Source organism: Rhinolophus ferrumequinum, chromosome 8 (assembly GCF_004115265.2).
Source record: "Rhinolophus ferrumequinum isolate MPI-CBG mRhiFer1 chromosome 8, mRhiFer1_v1.p, whole genome shotgun sequence".
In the NCBI taxonomy this organism is placed as follows: domain Eukaryota; kingdom Metazoa; phylum Chordata; class Mammalia; order Chiroptera; family Rhinolophidae; genus Rhinolophus; species Rhinolophus ferrumequinum.
The window spans coordinates 24,543,167-24,562,729 of NC_046291.1; the positions used below are offsets into that span (position 1 = coordinate 24,543,167).

The following is a 19,563-nucleotide window of genomic DNA, read 5'->3' on the forward strand; positions in this document are numbered from 1 at the left end:
GGGGTCCCAACTCATTCCATGCCCAACTCACCCCTGCCATTTACCTCTCACTTCCTGAGTGGCTTCCATGATCCCTAAGGGCAGAGCTAACAAACTGAGCAGACAGAAAATCCTGCCCCTCCTCACCCAGCACCCCACACGGTAAAGACTTTGTAGATTACCGTTACGAGACAAGTTACTACCGGCCCATCTCAGCAGTTCCCAGCATTAGGAAAGCATTAGCAGAGCTCACTTTTTTGATGTGGACAAACTGACGGATATCCATGTCATCATCACGGTTCTTGACATCAGGGTGGACTGTCTGAACAACCTGGCAGACTAGTGATACAATGATGTCCCTCCAAGACGGTGACAATGAATCATTATGGAGCAACTGTTGGAGTAGTGCCATCATGTGGTTATGATTAGCTGAACTATAAAAGTGTTACAAAAGAGAAGTTTGTGTAGTCAATACTGCCAGAGGCAATAATTGTGAAGATGCAATAAGTAGTCTACAAAGAAATAAGCCCAGGAATTAAGGCTCACACATAAGATCTTCGTGGTCAATTTTATTCTTGCATTATATCTAGACCCTAATGATTTGCTCATAAATGAAATTGTAAATATCTCCAATTAAGATAACCCCTTTAATGTGATAAAAATTTTAACACATAAATTACAGTGGGGACAGATAAGCACAGGTTAGGACTTTTGTTTTACAAAAACTTTCATCAGAACAGGCTTTATTTCCTAAGTAATCTTAGTATTTTGACTTTATAAGGAAAAGGACTATGCACATACAACTATGTCTGAAGATTATAAAAATGGAAAATTCCAATCAAAAAGCTCATTGCCTTACAGTAACCTCTCCATGGCCTGTTTCTCTCCATTTTCCTCCCTCAGCAGCTCCAGGTTGTTATGATGCCAGCCCAAAGGCGTGAAAGGCAGCTCTTTGGATTTTTCCTCGACTCGACGATTAAACAAAGATTCTAAGCAAAGTGTAAAAGAAGAAATACTTCAATGTAATGTATAATACCATCAACTCACAGATTTAGAAGTTGTCGATTTTTCTTTTTTTTTAAGTTGGCCAATTCAAATTGTTGGTGTGAAAAGGCAGGGACATATATAAATACATAAATAAAAGAATTAAGTGTGCATTGGAGCATCAGTATTTCCAACAGCTACAATCAGAGATAGAACTATGAGAAGCAAATTTACATAAGCAACTAGGACTCTCAAGCCAGTAAATATAAATATAGCTCCTGAAAAGCAAGTAAAATGCAATTTTTACAGTCCTTTAATTTATTTGGGGACATTAAGAGGGGGGTTAATTTTCCCTATAAAATCACAAATTGAAAACTGCATTCAACAGAAATCTGGATGCTGACAAAACAACATGTGATTGTGTGGGTGCTAACGTTTAAAGAAAAAAGCTCAGTTCTGATCCGTCTGAACCAGTACAAACCAGTGCAGAAAGTCTCTTCAGACAATCCTAAATTGTGTTTCTTTTTAGAGATTTGGACCAAAGGCTTTTTCTTTAGCAAAACTTTTACAAGTCAGACAGACCCAAAAATTAACTATAAAGAAATATTAAAACATGAAACATAACAATTTATGTAAAATTTTGTACAACCATTAAATTTTTTAAAAGAACAAAAATGGACTTAGATGAAAAATTAATAGGTAATACTAAATGCTTTACAAAAAAATTTGCTAAGGAACTGTTGAAAATGTGACTGAATGAATGGTAAGAGGTGGAAATGCTTATAAAAATTCTCTAATCCTTCCCCTTTAAAGCAAACCAAACCAAAAAAAAATGTTTTAACCAAATAGTCCAGCAGACTACACATTAAAGCATGTGTCCAAGACAAGTGAGATAGAAGGACAGCACATTTCAATTATGTAAACGGCTGTCTATAAACTTCTAGTTGAATCCAATGCCAAGACGTGAATTCAGAAACACTGCTAAGTTATGACATCAGCTGCAAGTGGCCTCCCTTGTACCAGCTTGCCCTACTTTCTCTTTTATTTGAAACCCTCCTATTATCTAAGGCCTAAGCTGTGGAGTGTTATGGACCAATTAAGTTAAGCATGTCTTTACTCCACAGTAAGCTAAGTAGAGAAGGTGTAAGAAAAGGCTTGTACTCTTCTATCCGTCCTTTTGGCCCCCAAGAAATTGATCAGCAGTTAGTTCTTTATCCCTGCTTCCGACTTCTCTTCCCAACTTCACAGGGCAAGCAGCATCCTCAACTAGGTAAGATCTGCCTGTGGGCTTTTTGACAAGTTTGACAATCATTGATGCTACGTGTATCAAAGCTTAACATTATATTCATGCTATCATGCTGTAGGAAAGCATAAAATAGTCATGCCTTTAAAAGAATAAAATTCAAGTTCTATTTAAAAGCTTTTAAACAATTACTTTTCAGATCACAGACCTTCTCTCAAACTAAGTCCAAGTTTATATTCTTGATTCTTAACAGTCTCAAAATTACTACATATATTAAAAACTGTGTTCCCGTGATACTAAAATAATCAAATACATTTTCAGTACGTACTCTGCACCACTCAGTGTGCTAGGCCTAAGTATATGCTCATGAACAAGAGACACCATCACATGTACAGCTTTTGATAAAATTACCTTTGATGAAGGCATCACTTATTGAGAGCTGTTGTCCTCCATTGTCAGAAATCAAATACTCTGCACACCAGGGAAAGAAGAGAGAGGAGGAAGGAAAGGAGAGACTTATGACTATAACAAGCCAGCACGATTATAAAGAGAACACACCCACATGCAAAGTATTACTCATACTACACCCATCACTGCCTGGCCAATTCAAGAAAGCTTCAGGCTAAAATGTATCTTTAAACTTGTTTCACAAGCTACATACTAAACTTAATAGACTTGAACTAATAATGTAGAATAAGAACAGTAATGTTAGATTAACTTTAACAGATTTTTTTCCCCTTATTAAAACTTAACCCGTTTTAAGGAAATTGAGATCTTCAGTCATGTGCATGACAAATGTAAAAAGTTATATAGTTTTTCTCATGTATTACTGTGTTATTTAATAAATAATGACTTTGTCTCTACACGAGGTAATTCACAGATAGAGAAACCACCTCACAAAATAATATACGGTGTTTTTTAATTTCAGGATATAAGCTAAAAACAAATTAACACAAAAGTGACATTGGCAGGGAATAAAGGATTTTTTTAGTTTTCTAATAAGTTTTAGTTTTTCAAAAATTCTAACCAAACACTGCCCAATGGTTGGTTGCGATAACTGCTGAACATACTCAGAATGTGCTCTTTTAGAACTTTTAGAATATTAATTTTCTTACAAGTGAAACTTATTCTTTACTTCCCCATGAACTTTTCTCTAGGTCTGTGACCAAGCATAGCTCAAGTGGGGTTCTTTCTACCATGCAAATTAAACCACAATGCATTTTAAGACCTTTAAGGTATAGGTTCTTCACAAAATTCTTTCCAAGTAGATTTCATTTATAAACAAATGGGCTTCAAAAGTCAATGTTTATAAGCCAATATGCTCATCTTTCAAACAAGAAAGCAGATAAAAAATTTTACTTAGAAAATTCAAGTGTTTCGTGACAAATAACATAAAATCAAGTGTGCAGACAGGTAAAAATAGATGTTAACACTTTATTTCTACACCTCCCTCACAGAAGTAAATAATGCTAACCCCTGTTCATTCAAGTAAGGTATTGGCTTTAAATGTTTACATTTCATACTAAAGCATATATGTGTGTGTGTGTGTGTGTGTGTGTGTGTGTGTGTGTGTGTGTGTGTGTGTGTGTGTATGTATTTCAGAAATGATGAATTTCCCCCATTTTATTATGAAAAACTTTCAAATACAGAAATACTCTCCATCTAGGTTCAATAATTGTTAACTTGCTAAAATCATTTCTTGCTACATACTCATATACATATGCTCTGTTTTCCCCAACCATTTGAAGTTATACATATCATTGCACTTTTCCACTAATATTTCAGCATGCATCTCTTAAAAATCAGGGCATTCTTCTTTACACACATTTAAGAATATTGACAATGAATGTCTTAATATCGACTCAGTCCATATTCAAATTTATCTAACTGTCCCTAAAATGCTTTAATAATGTTTTTTCCTCAAACCTGGATCCAACAAGGTTCATATACTGCATTCTCTTCATTCCTTTTTAATCTAAAGCAGACCCCACATTCGGGATTTGATCAACTGTTTCCTCATGGTACTGTTGAACTTGCTCCTATTCCCCATGTTTGCACATAAATAGGAAGTTAGACCGATAGGCTGACGGAAGCCACGATTTTCACTCTCCTTTAGGTCCTACTTCTTATCTTTCCAAGAATGCTTCAGAATCCTGCTTGCAGCACATAATAATAAAATACATTTTAATTCTATCACTCTCCAAGACCAGTAGTCACACATTAATCAAACCAGAAGATCACACTAAGTTTTATAAGTTTCTGACAATGAGGGGCTTGCTTACACAAGGAAAAAAACACAATTTTTTTAAGTGCAGATATTTCAATCGATTTTATAAATCCAAATTTTCTCAGCCTTAGAAGACAGAAAACGATCTGTAAGAAAAAATTTAGTATTACCTTAACCTCAATAGAAAGATTAAAAACCGCTCATTTCCATTTGTATTTTTAAGAGGAATGAAAAAAGAAGCAGGAGAAGTCTATTATTCTTTCACTTCACTACTAGATCATTCTGACCATCTTTACTTTCCGGTAATGAGTGTTCACCTTAACTACAATGTGGAAAAAAATCAATTATTGAATTTCAAAGTCACAAGAAAAATAGAAAAAGATTAATTCATTTCAGTATGCTAAAAACTATCAAAAGAACTGTGAAAACCAGGAAAAATTATTAAGGGATTTATAAAGTTCTTATATTGTAGATTCCTGAGGCTGCAAATGACCCAAGAGATCAATCTAATAATTACCTTCTTTCTGATGCTGGAATTTCCTGGATTATATTCTTACTGTGCAGGCCAAAGGATTCCTTACTCCCCCTAATAATTCTTTTAAAATTCCACATCTCAATTTTTCATTTCACGGATTCCAAATTAAAAGCAAACTTAGAAGTCACCAAGCCTACCTAACCTCCGTATCGATCCTCAGTAACTCTGAAAGGTGGACCTTCAGACACCATCTGCACACTCCCAGGGCACAGCAGCCAAAGCTCACTGTTCCTAACTACTGAACTGAGTTTTTCCCTCAGCCATATACAAAATAAGAATCGTTTCTTTCAGATACTCTTCAGATACTTAACAGCAACAACACATGAAATATTAAGAATGGCTTTCTCCAGAGTATTAATAGTAAACTTCTTAAGCCTAATTACATTCTTTGTTTGTGTTAAATTTCATCTTGTTAGTCTACTGCTTAAGATTTTTTTAAATTCTACTCCTGCTATCCAACACACTAGCAGTTCTTCCCATATTTTAATGATGTGTGAATCTGAAAGACATTCAAAATGCTGACCATAAAAGTTGTTGAACACAGAATATGGATAGACAAAAGACTTTAGCATAATCTAGAAGCATCCCCTTCCTGCTGACATCAAATTATTAATTACTCTTTCAATGTTTGGTACAACCATTAAACAAACTATGAATCCATGCATTATAGTAATAGTGGTTCTTACATTTGCCAAACACATTAGCTCTTTATGAGTGTTTTTACATAAAGAGGCTCATAGAGACTCCAGAGCCTGTGCTTTTAACAGGTAGATATGACCACTGCCTACAACTAACTACCTCTTTAACATATTTCCAGTGCAAAATTGTCCTCTTTGTCCACAAAGTTATTGAAAGACCACCAAAAGTCTTACTAACATGAAAGACGACAGTATCTATCACGGTCTCCTAATGTACCAATCTTATATCACCATAAAAGATGGAAATAAGGTTGTTTCGGACTGACTTATTTTAGCTAACCAACACTGTTGCCCAGTCACCACCAATTCCTTTTCTAAATATCAAAGTACATTCTGTTCATTAAATTTTTCTACAATTGTGCCAACTTCCTGTCACATCAAAAACCCATCTTTTAAAAATTTTTAATGCATCTATTACTAGTCACCTAAAGTGTCTTCTATTCTGCACAATTCTTCAAAGATATGCTCTGGCCTCATGGTCACAGCTCCAAATTCTTTCAATAATCTGGTATACAGTTTGCCTGAACCTAGCAACAGACATAACCAGGCACGGTCTATCTCTTCATTATCTTGAACTTCACTTTCCTCTTAACCATGTGTGTTCTTGTCTGATAAGATTATCTTGGCGGGGGATTAATACTAAAACAACTCCCCCAAATAACTGAACTAATTTTTCTTTCTTTCTTTGCATTACAATTTTTTAAAATCTTTGCTAAAATATCCTTGGCATTTACTCTAAACTTCAGTACAATCTGGACTTGTGGTATCCTGTCTTTTTTTTTTTTAAGTACTGGCCCCTCTTTCAGATCCATCCTTATAAGAAGATTGCCTCTTATAACTTTTGTAGACAATCTTCTTGAAGAGTCGATATCAGAAAGGTTCCAAAAGAGTCATGATGATTTTTTTTCAACTGCAGGTGCTTTGCCTTTCATTTTCCTTAGAGACATAATTTGAAGCTGTACTATAAAAATGTTGTTATTGGAGCCTCCTGTTCTACTCGTCTCCCAACACTATGAAGTTAAGTTTCCTAAAGTAAATGTCTGACTGTGCTCAGCAGTCCATCTTTTGCTATGATGAATTCTATGATGACAGATCAACTTTCATCATGATTTTTTCAAAACTTCGTAAAACTTTCCAAAAGGTGAAATCATCAGCAAGTCAATAATGTATGTTGCACTCTACTTGCAGCAAAATGAAATAGCCAACAGATATGTCCAGAGAACTGATATTCTCCACATGACGGATCCCACCTCTGACCCACATCTGTAATTTGTATATCACAAGGGCGTCACCCAATATCCTCCATGTGATCACAGTCTACAGTTAGTTCTCACACAAGTGTAACTCACGTCTGCTCATTGTCCTTCCATATTCACCCAAACGTTGTCCACCATTTTTCCAATTTCTGTTTTGAAGATTCCCATAAAAATGAGTATCTTACTCATGTTCAACACTACGCCAAGTCTCACTTTTCCCACACCCTCTCTAATTTTCCATTTTTAAATAAGATACACCTTTTTTATTACTGTAATTCAAATACCAGTTTACCACATCTTGATGATAATGGCTAATATTAACAATTATGAGAAATTTGTTGTAGAAATGTAAGTGGTTTCCAATTTTTTTTAGCACAGACATTTAAGGTCATAAGCTTTTCTTTTCTGATCATATTTTTAGGCTCAAAATAGGGAGTAGCAAAGAATTAAGCAAGTATTACTGATCTGAGGAGACAATTCAGCTTTAGAAAACTACAAGTTAAAAATTCAAACTCCAAGTGAAATCATAGAACAAATTCCTTCATCTTTATAATAATGATTTTTCAGTGACTATAACATAATGCAATCCCACGATTATTTATTTACTGACACATTTTTTATTTACTTACTTTTACATAATGCCATCTTATGGCTAAAATTTAAATTGGTTTTTAATTATATACAACCGAGAAAACTTCATCATGCATTTTAAAAAAGCATTCATTTCTTCTGCACTGCTATGTTAGATTTTAGTAACGGTTTACCTTATTTTTCTTTTATACCAAATGTTTTTTTGAATACAGCCATTATTATTTTTGAGTCAACAAACCCAAGTCTCAGATAAGATAGCTAAAAATAAAGAATGAATTCGTTTTGTAGCAAAGAGAACTTTGTAATAAACACAGCATGTACATAAAAAGCATTTTAAATTAGAGTAGAAAGATGTTTTGGGATATGTGAATGTTTTTCCCACAGTCTAGTTCAGGCATCTGAAAAGGTTTATGGAAATAAGCTACTGGGTAACAGCATAAGCAAATAGGCTCTAAAATGTTAAATGAAGAAAGAGAAATGAATAGAGCAGAACATCCATGTTATAAATGCAAAGAAATGCCACCTTGGAAGTTGCACATTATGCTAAGGGAAGAGCAGTCAGATGTAGTTCCTTTCAAAGACTACAAGCTTTCAACTGGGTGTGGTGGTCCTGAGGGAGAAAACAAGAAACAAAAGGAACCAACCAAAAAAGGTATGGGGAGGAGGTGTGGGGAAAATGAGAAAGGGTGGAACAAAACCCACACCAAATCCCCTCAGCCATCTGGGACAGAGGAAGCCAGAGGGACAAGCTGGCATGAGATCCTATGGCCCAGGTCTCCAGCCTGCATTTGGATTCCAGATGGTGACTACCTCCTACCTTTTTGGTCAGCAGGGTGAGGGGGCACATGTGGGTACTTGGAGGGCTTCTTGATATGGAAGTTCACGTTGTCCAGCTCCACGTTCAGGCTGATAGAAGCGGCTGAGTCACTGTCCACTGTGGACTGGAAACTGCTGACTGATGTACGCTTGCTAGGACTGGCAGAATCTTTTAGTGTTGGGGAGGGGAAAGAAATATAGGGAGAGGAGGGGAGTAAAAAATGGGTTTCATGAGGGTATTGGAGGAAAGGAGAAAAATGTTTTTTTTAATATACAAGCCCAATGTGCAATACCAAAATGGATACAGTATTTTCATGTACTTCTGTGTAGACTTAATAAAATTTGATCAAGTTAAGTGTAAAACGAATTTTTTTAAATGAAGAAAATATTGGAGGTTCTGCAGAGAGAAAGTCTGATATCATAGTGAAGAGGTGAGAAAGTTGTCTGCTGTGACATTATTAGCTCAGAGTTATTTTAAGCTGCTGCAAACTAAAGACTATGGCAAAATCTGAAAACGCCAGTAGCCTAACAAGTTGGTTTCTTAAGAAAATACTGTATCTAGGACGAGGATTGCTATCAGATGTTTACATTTAGTTGCGAGCCATAAATCTTAAAGTAGGACTGTTTCAACTAAACAAATAAAAACGTTATTTGATCACATATTATGGTAATGATTCATAAAAACGAAAATGTTAGAAAGTTAAAACTCACTAGTCAAATTCTCGTCACCTTCTTCTGCTATCTGTTCCGTGTCGCTGTCATCAAACTTTATGTCTTTAAACCACGATGGCTCTGAGTGTCCTTCCACCGAGTTCACAGAGTCACTGTCTGGAGAAGGGGTCTCGGAAAAGTCCGTGCTCTGAAAGGATCGAGACAGGATCTAAGCAATTCGCCTTCAATAGCAATCACAGGGAAGTTAGACTGTCACACTACAAAGAAGGTCTAGCCCAGTATTTTTACAAAGCTAACCACCAAATAAATTTATACAAAAATAAGCAAATTAGTAGAAACTAAGTTATAAACCAGCATCATGCTGACAATTTCACTCTTAAAACTGTCATTTTTATTAATCAGTAGGCTTAGGCAGTATGTTATGAACACAACATAATAGAGAGACCTCATGGTGTTTCACTTCATACTTTAGTCCTGAGAGTGAATGAACAGGGCTTAGAATTTATCCTAACCCTGTGCACCAAACTAGGATACATCCTGGAAAACAACTTTTAGATTTTAACAAATATCGCCACACCAATCTTTTGTTATTTGTCTTTTCTAACCACTGAGTTTCTAATTTTAGTTCACAAAGGTGTTACTAAACATTATATATATATACACACGTATACATCAAATTAACATAAACCAAAAGGAAAAGTGTATCTTTTTAGAAAGTTCTATCTTTCAATAATTTCCACTTCCCTAACTAAAGTTTAAAAAAAAGAATATTCACCATTTTACCATTGCTATACAATGTAATACTGCTAATGAGTATTAATTGTCACCTATTGCAACGGTGACATGAAATTTTTTCAATCATTTTGTTATGTATCCTCTATCTCAGTCTTAAAAACACAGACACAGTAAATCTGAAACCCACTGAAAGTAAATGACAAACTATAACACCACAAGGCCAAACTTAAGAAAAGCCACACCAACTGAATGTTTGAATCTGATAGCTTTTCCGCCACCACTACCTACCAAGTAAAAATGTTTTAACTTTCCTCAAACAGCAAGGTAAACATGTTAGACACACGTATCTTTGAGTAATTCAAGTACTTTTTATTCCCACGGATGAAGAAAGACCACAGCAAGCTCGCCACATTCTCATTAGCGGTGACACTGAGAACTACCTGCAGTGGTCGGTACAGCGCATACTCATCCCGGAAAAGCTGATCATGATGGCTCACACAATCTAGCCAACGTCCATCCACCATCGCTTGTCCAATTGCTATAGCTTGCGCCCTGAATCAACACCAACAAAAACGAAAACTTTTACAAGTCAGTCGGAAGAATTTTACAGGTACAAGATGAGACACAAACTAAATTTCTTTTCCCTGTCCTCATCAGAGTTGGAATTTCAAATCGTCCTTGGATAGGTGAGGGATAAAACAAGAGCGACTTGAAGCTAAATTAAAAGATTTTTCAAAGTACCATAGTAAAGAACCTATCGGTAAGTCAGTCCTAACAAAACCTAACTTAATTCCCGCATTTCTGAAGTACTCAAGGCATGCATGCCCCATACTTAAAACAAATATTGAGAATAGCCTGGCTCCTGCCCTCAAGGAGCTTACAGTCTTGACAAGAAGACAATACCAAATATTACAGATACAGGTATAAAATGTATATATCGTGTTTCCCCAAAAATGAGACCTAGCCAGACAATCAGCTCTAATGAGTCTTTTGGAGCAAAAATTAATATAAGCCCCGGTCTTATTTTACTATAAGACCGGGTCTTATATAATATAATATAATATAATGTAATACAATACAATATAATATAATATAATATAATATAATATAATATAAGCCTGGGTCTTATATTAATTTTTGCTCCAAAAGATGCATGAGAGCTGACTGTCTGGCTAGGTCTTATTTTCGGAGAAACACGGTATGTATATCCATGAAATAGACACATATTAACACATTGCATTTATATGGCATTTCACAACCTATAAAGCACTGTAGCCATGTTATTTCATTTCATCCTCACAGCTTCTTCTCAAAAAACTATGCATTTTCCTCATATTGGAACTGAGAGGTCCAAGTCTCAAAGAAATTGAGTAACTTGACTAAAAGCACAAAGCTGAAAAGAGACACTCAAAACTGGAATGCAAGGCTTCACTGCTTAAAGCTGTTTCTCTCTCTTCCTACATACTTGTTTGTTCCCATGAGAGGAGTCACTAACCTAAACAAGTAGAAAAGCTCGGGAACATGTTACCTTGAAAGGCAACAGGACCTGTCTCTCTTTTTTACAAATTATTTGTGAGATTTTAACAAATCTCACTAGGACACTCCAGGTGTGGCTCATGAACCCAATTCTCAGGACAGGTTGCAATGTCCAGATTAGGGAGCAGTGGCAGAAACCACTGTTGTCTTCGGGCCTACCTACATTCCCCAATCCTGCTTAACTACAGAGCTCAGTGTTTTGGGAATTACTATACACTCTGCCCTTAATAAATTAGGTAATTGTGACCCCATTTGGCTCCTTGCATCTATTCTCTAGTGGTTAAAACCCAGAAGGGAGGAGGGCTGATTAATTAGTACCCCAAACACCAAATGCAGAAAACAAAAGCACCCTACTCACAAAGAACCTGGTTCCCCTTATATGTACAATCATATGTTCGCATTAAAAATAAATTACTAAATAATACCAGTAAGTCTTTCTTAAGATCACATTACCTTGTAGTAATGTGTCCATTTCGAATTAACCAGTTGACTAATTCCTTTCCTACGATGCAGTTGGGATGCGTTCTCAGCCAGTAGCGGTGATCCTGAAACTCCATTCCACTGCTGTGATGGCAGATTTTTTTCCACAGGTCCTTCAACTGAACACTGTCCTGAAATTACAAGCAATTACTCCTGAGAAGGATGCTATATACCTTTTTGGATTCTTTCTTGTGACTTGCAGATTCATAAAAAGAATTCAATTCAGATGTCTTTGTCGTAGCTAACTTACACAATTTAATAGAAATGACACATGCATGGGGAACAGCTTGAACTCAGCTCATCTAATTCCAAACCTAACTTTTTCTCTTGAAAACCAACTATCCCAAATAAGTTTTTTCAGTCAGTGGCACATATTATCAGTCTCCTAGTTATCTAATTATAAAATTTCATACTCCTCTTTGGAGGTCGGGGAAGGCGGAGAGACTGAACAGACAACACTCATCTATAGTAAATGTCTCTAGTAGGCTTCGCTCCACCAGATCCTCACCATTCTCCCCTACACCCAACTGTCAGGTGAATTTTCCTAAAGAAAGGCCTTCGATGAATTATTCCCTTCTCCAAAAACTTCCAACATTACTCAGGGCCTACAGGTACATATCTAAACTTGTAAAGAGTGAACTCACCACCTTCCACCAGGTAGCTCCAAATACCTTTCCATTCTCATTGCCCACAGATTCCAACCTAATCTCTCTCCCAACCTCTCCCAATTAACAAATCCTACTTCAGTCCATGAAAAACGCCATGCTTATGCTCACCACTATCCCTTTCCTCACACTTTTAAATAAGGTTTGCTTTCCTCATTGCTGACCCAAATCCATTCCACACTTCAAGATCCACTCCAAGCCTTTCACTTCAAAACCTTTCCTAACTCCCTCACTACTAATGATCTTTCTATTTTTTATAATTAAAGTATTACTTCTTTTACTATTAATGACCTGCCCATCAACCTCATTTCTACTTTGTGAATTGTGAGCTTGAGGACAAAAGCCGTATCTTCCATTTCTTTGATTGAACACAGTATTGTAAATTAGTATTGTAAATTATTGTAACTTAGATAAATTCAATAAACAACTGATTAGCATCTCACATAAACATATAGTACTAACTGTCTGAAAAGTATTCCATGGATATGAGAAATATGTTCTAAAGCTTAAACAGCAATCTGGGACCTAACTAAAAGTTCAGCTCGCTTATTAGTAGGCACCTGAATTCTGATCTTGCCAGGTGAAAGGGGTCAAGAAAATATTAAGGCAATATGAGTATGGAATGCATGACCAATTGCTTATGTGATCCTAATAAAAACTTAAGCTAATTATTTCCTCTATTTAATTCATATGCTAACTGGCTATTTCATTTGTATGTTTCTTTGAAAAGGAAATCAGTGAGATAAACATTCTTTATGCTCAAAACTAGCAATGGCTCAAAGATACGGGAGCAGTACCAGAAGAATTTTGCGTTCATCCTCAGTGGTCTCTGTCCTAACATATGTTCGGTTAGCCTGGGGACTGACAGATGTCTCATATGAAGATACCATGGGAGAACCAGATCGATCCAGTGACAGGTTAGTAATGCTGGCTGATCTGGAAATAAAAACAAAAAATGAAAACACAGTTGTAAATTCTTCATCAATAAACAGCTACAGTGAAAATTCATTTTTAAATAAATGCTTATTTGTCAATGTTAAGGGTACATTTAAAAGTAGTTATGACATTATGTATGATAGCATTGGGAGAAGAGTATCCAGAAATTCTCTGTACTATACTTCCAACTTCTGTGTTAGTCTGAAATCATTTCAAAATAAGTTTAAAACAAAGTTGTTATAGAAAGATTACAGGAAAACAATTATAGATGTAGTTCATTTAACAGTAATATTTCAAAGGAAATAGATAAAAACTCCTTGCTAAATGCTGAAAATTAGTATTCTTTTTAAGTGACAAATATAAACAATCACAGTGTAAATGCAGAAATAATCTTACAGATCAGGGACAGGAAACCACGGCCCACCGGTCAAATGGTTTTTGCATAACCAGTGAACTAAGAATGTTTTCAGTTGAACATCTCTAATGTTCTGATGACAGAAACACTCACTTTGAACCCAAACTAAGCAAAATATCCCCCAAAAAAGAATTCCTTTCTTCTCATTAGTAGACCTACATTAAAAATATTGTCCTCAATTATTATTATATTTTGCTTTTGATCAACAAACAATTGGAGAAAATCTGTTTCCTCTCTTGTTGTGTGAGTATTTACACGATATCCTTAATGTTGCCTCTTGCCAAAGTTACCAAATAAATGACGTGTGAGTAGAATATCAATAGCACCAAGAAAACTTTTATGTACACAAAAATTTTAGCTAGAAATTTAGTTAGCTTCTACCTTGAAAAAATAAAACCGAGTTTTAGCTTCTATATAAAGGATAAAAGGCAGAAGTATCTTCAATGTGCCAGACACCATATACTCATTCAGTAGGGCAACGTACGTATCTTCCCTCATGTAATCCTCACAGCATCCTACGGAGTCAATACCACTAGATCCATTCCACAGATAAGGAAATCAAGAATCAGAGATGAAATAATTTGTCTAAGATAATTCAGCTAATAAATAAGAGAGCTGTCTGTCATTCAAAACCAGGTCTCACTTGAAAAACTATGCTTTCCTCAGCAGGAAGATACTTTTAAAATTTAAGAAATTACTCATAGGCTGTAACAGGCTTAGCAAAAAGTCATTTTTAATGGTTCATGAGAAACCTCTGATATCAAATAAATAATAGTCTATAAGCAAAATTTTTGAAATAATCAGGTACTCGTTTCTTGGCATGTTCTTTTAGTGAAGTTACCACTATATCTTATTCAGCTAATTAAAATCTCTTCCAAGGTGAGCATTAGCCATTCTACTTCTCTGTCTAACATTCTAACCATCCCTACACATCTTCTGATATAGTGGCAACAAGAATTTAAAAAAAAAAAAATTAGTCAATTTCATTGTCAAATATTTTAATAAGTAGCCTATGGTAAGAGTGCTGACTAAAATTTTTCTTAGAGATAATACTCACTGACTAAATTACATTTTTCCTAAAGACTTACATCAATCTTAGCATTAATTCGAAACACACAAAGACATACTGCAAATTGGCACAGCTATCTCTACATTTGTGCACATGCCAGCAGGAATACTGTAATTTGTCTCATCTTTTAAAAACATCTTGACTCCACACGCCTATGCTGCATTTCCCTCCTTCACCGTATCAAAACTCCTCCCTCCAATTCTTCCCTTCTCTCCTGAACCCCAAACAACCCATGGAAATTGCCTATCAAGGTTAGCAACACTGTTAAATCCAGTGGTCAGTTTTCACTCATCTTACTTGACATATCAGCAAGGTAACTCCCCCTTTCTTGAAAAACTGACATCACTTGGCTACTAAGATAACACACTCTCCTGGTTTTCCTCTCACCTTCTTAGGCTCTCTCCTTCTCAGGCTCCTATTCTGGTTCCTCTTTATTTCCTCAATCTTGGTCCTTATTTCCTCACTTTCCACAATCCTTTTGACAATCTCCAATCAGTTTCATAGCTTTAAATACCATCCACATGATGACAACACCCAATTTTATAGAAGGTTGGTGCAAAAGTAATTGCGCTTTTTGCAATTATTTTTAACCTTTTAAACCACAATTACTTTTGCACCAACCTAATAACTCCAGCTGGTACCTCTCTCCTGAACTCTAGACTCACATATCTGTCTATTTGACATCTCATTTGGATGTCTAGAAGGTATCTCAAATTCAACATGTGCAACCAAATTGTTCCTCCCAATCTTTGCCATCTCAGTAAATGGCATTTGCAACCACTCGGGCCAAAAGCCTGACTCACCTTTTACCTCCAGTTGTTCAGCAAATCCTGCGAGCACTATAATCAAAATATATCTAGAATCTGACCATTTCTTATCCATCCCTACTTCTCCTACTCTGACCTGAGTCAATTCACTTGCCTGGATTATTGCACACCAGCTTTATAAATGGTATCCCTGCTTCTATTCTTATGTCCCAGAACCTATTCAACAGAGCAGCCAGAGTGCTCCTTTCAAAACATAATTCATGTCATGTAATCCTCCCAAGCTCCCCATTCAAAATTCTTCTATAAGGAAAAGTTTATTTCGAGTAAAATGTCAACTAATAAATGTAGAAGGAATGATGGATAGGAGGTTACCATTTTGCAATCATCACAGTGTTAATCACAAATAGATGCTAAAACTACAGAGTGAGAGATTAATAAGGAACAGGGTATTTACTCAGTATCAAAGTATCTCCCCCACATATTGTTAATTACAAAGAGGCAAATGGTAATTTTACAGTGGAGAAACCCAGAAAACTACCTTAATCAAGAGATTATGTCAATATTACCAATGGGATAAACTTGATTCATATCCTCTCTGATATGCTAGATTAAAAGGGATATATAATTTATGTAGAATTCCCACCCAAAAATGCATAGCCTAAATGTAATCACGAGGATGTATTAGACAAATCCAAATTGATGACATCTTCTAACATACAGTTTGAAGAGATTGACCAAGCATCAGAACTACAGTCAGATATGGCAAGAATATTGGAATTCTCACACCAAGAATTTTTTAAAACTATGGTTTATGTGCTAAGGGCTTTAATGGAAACAATAGACGACATGCAAGAAGACACAGATAATGTAAGCAGAGAGATGAAAAGTCTAAGAAAGAATTGAAAAGAAATGCTACAGATCAAAAACACTGCAAAAGAAATGAACAAATTCCTTTGATGGACTCATCATTAAGCCAGATTGAGTTCACTGATGAATTCTACCACACATTTTAAGAAGAAATTATACCAATTCTCTACAACCTCCTTCAGAAGATAAAACAGAGGGGCTACTTCCTAAGTCATTCTATGAGGTCAGCATTATCCTAATACTAAAACCAGACAAAGACATTACAAGAAAACTATAGACCAATATCTTTCATGAACATAAAATCCTCATAATCTTAGCAATCCAATCCAATAATGTATAAAAAGAATTATACCCCCTAACCAAGTAAGATTTATCCCAAGTATGAAAACTGGTTCAACATTTGAAAATCAATGTAATCCACCACACCAGTAGGCTAAAGGAAAACTACATGATCATATCAATAGATGCAGAAAAAGCATTTGATAAAATCAAACAACCATTCATGATAAGAACACTCAGCAATCTAGGAATGGGGCCAACTTCCTTAACTTAATAAAGAATGTCTACAAAACACCTACAGCTAACATAATACTTAATGATGAGCAACATGAAGCTTCCTCACCAAGACCAGGAACAAGGCAATGATGTCCCCTCCCACCATTGCTTTTCAACATCATATTGGAAGTACTAACTAAGCCATAAGACAAGAGAAGGAAATCAAAGAAAAATAGATTGGGAAAAAAGAACGAAAAACTCTTTGTTCACAGATGGCATGATTGTCTATATAAAAATCCTAAAGAATCAATTAAAAAACCTCCTAAAACTAATTATAGCAAGGTTGCAGGATACAAGGATAATATACAAAAGTCAATAACTTTGCTATATACCAGCAAAGAAGAAGTGAAATTTGAAATTAAAAACACATTACCATTTACATTAGTACTCCCAAAACTAAATACTTAGGTATAAATCTAACAAAGTACATATAAGAGCTATCTGAGGAAAACTACAAAACTCTGATGAAAGAAATAAAAAAACTAAATAAATGGAGAGATGTTCCATGATGATGGATAAGAAGACTCAATATTGTCAAGATGTCAGTTCTTCCCAACTTGATCTATAAATCAATGCAATCCCAATCAAAATCTCCAAAAATTACTTTGTGGCTACTGACAAACTGATTATAATGTTTATATGGATAGCCAAAAGACCCAGAATAGTCAACGCAATATTGAAGGAGAAGAACAAAGTTGGAGGAGTGACACACCCAACTTTAAGACTTACTATACAGATACAGAAACCAAGACAGTGTGGTATTAGTGAAAGGATACACAAATAGGTCAATGGAACAGAAAAGACAGCCCAGAAATGGACCCCCATAAATATATTCAACTGAACTTTGACAAAGGACCAACAGCAATACAATGGAGCAAAGATAAGTCTTTTCAACAAATGGTGCTGGAACTGAATATTCACATACAAAAAAATAAATAAATAAATCTAGACACGGACCTTGAACCTTTCACAAAAATTAAATCAAAACTGATCACAGACCTAAATGTAAAACATAAAACTATAAAACTCCCAGAAAATAACATAGAGGGAAATCTAGATGACCTTGAGTATAGTGCTGACTTTTTAGATACAACACCAAAGCATGATCCAGAAAAGAAAAAAACTGATAAACTGGACTTGATTAAAATTAAAAACTTCTGCTCTGTCAAAAGATACCAAGAGAATTAGAAAACAAGCCACACAGACTGGGAGAAAATATTTGCAAAAGACACATCTGATAAAGAATTTATCAAAAAAAACAAAAACCACCTCTTAAAACTCAACAATAAGAAAACAAACAACCCAATCTAAGAAAGAGCCAAAGATCTGGACAGACACCTCACTAAAGATGATATATGGATGGCAAGGAAGCATATGAAAAGATCTTATTTTCAGCATCATAAATCACTAGGGAATTGGAAATGAAAACAATGAGATATCACTGCATACCAATTAGAATGGTCAAAATCCAGAACACTAACAACCACAAATACTGGCAAGGACGTGGAGCAATAGGAACTCTCATTGCCAGTGGGAAAGCAAAATGGTACAGCCACTCTGAAGACAGTTTGGCAATTTCACATAAAACTAATCATAATATTCACCATATGATCCATCAATCGTACTCCTTGGTATCTATCCAAATGAACTGAATACATGACCACAGGAAAACCTGCAGAAGTATGTTTATCGCAGCCTTATTCATAATTTCCAAAACTTGGAAACCACCAAGATATCCTTCAGTAGATGAATAAACAAACTGTGGTATATTCAGACAATGGAATATTCATCAGAACTAAAAAGAAACGAACTATTAAGCTGTGAAAAGACACGGAGGCAACTTAAATGCATACTACTAAATGAAAGAAGCCAATCTGAAAAAGGTACATACATACTGTATGATTCCAACTATACGACATTCTGGAAAAGGCAAAACTATGGAGACAGTAAAAAGATTAGTGGTTGTTGCCCTGGGTTGGAGGAGGGAGTCATGAATAAACAGAGTACGGAGGATTTTTAGGACAGTGAAACTATTCTGTACTATACTACGATAGTGGATACACGTTATTATACACTTGTCCAAACCCATAGATGGCACAACACCAAGAGTGAACTCTAAAGCAAACTATGGACTCAGGTGATAACGATAATGCCGACGTAGGTTCAGGAACTGTAACAAATGCACCACTCTGTGTGGGATGTTGACAGGGGGAGGCTCTGTGTGTTGGAGGTTAAGTGGTAAATGGGAAATCCAATACTTCCTGCTCAATTTTGTTTTTCTGTGAACCTCTATAATGAAGTTTATTAATTTTTTTTTAAAAGTAAAGGATGCTGATGTCTGCAACTTACTCGCAAATTGTTCAGAAAAGTAAAACAGTATGCACACTATATAAAAAGAGAATGGGTAAAATGTAAATTAGTGCACCTTAATGAAGAATATATGAATTTATTTTATTATTCCTGCAACTTTTTGCAAGTCTAAAATATTTTCAAAATAATAATTTTTTTATTTTTTTTTAAGTCAAAAGTCTCCAGTA

At 35.4% G+C, this 19,563-nt stretch overlaps 1 protein-coding gene across 1 annotated transcript in view; it reads right to left on the reverse strand.

Annotated features, from left to right (window-relative positions):
• The window catches only part of PIKFYVE (phosphoinositide kinase, FYVE-type zinc finger containing), a 74,164-nt gene that overhangs the window by 39,558 nt on the left and 15,043 nt on the right, over positions 1–19,563 (reverse strand). Inside the window, 8 exon segments of the mRNA XM_033112212.1 lie at positions 233–413; positions 839–968; positions 2,618–2,677; positions 8,331–8,498; positions 9,041–9,188; positions 10,177–10,288; positions 11,726–11,883; positions 13,215–13,353. Coding sequence (XP_032968103.1) covers positions 233–413; positions 839–968; positions 2,618–2,677; positions 8,331–8,498; positions 9,041–9,188; positions 10,177–10,288; positions 11,726–11,883; positions 13,215–13,353 — 1,096 coding nt within the window.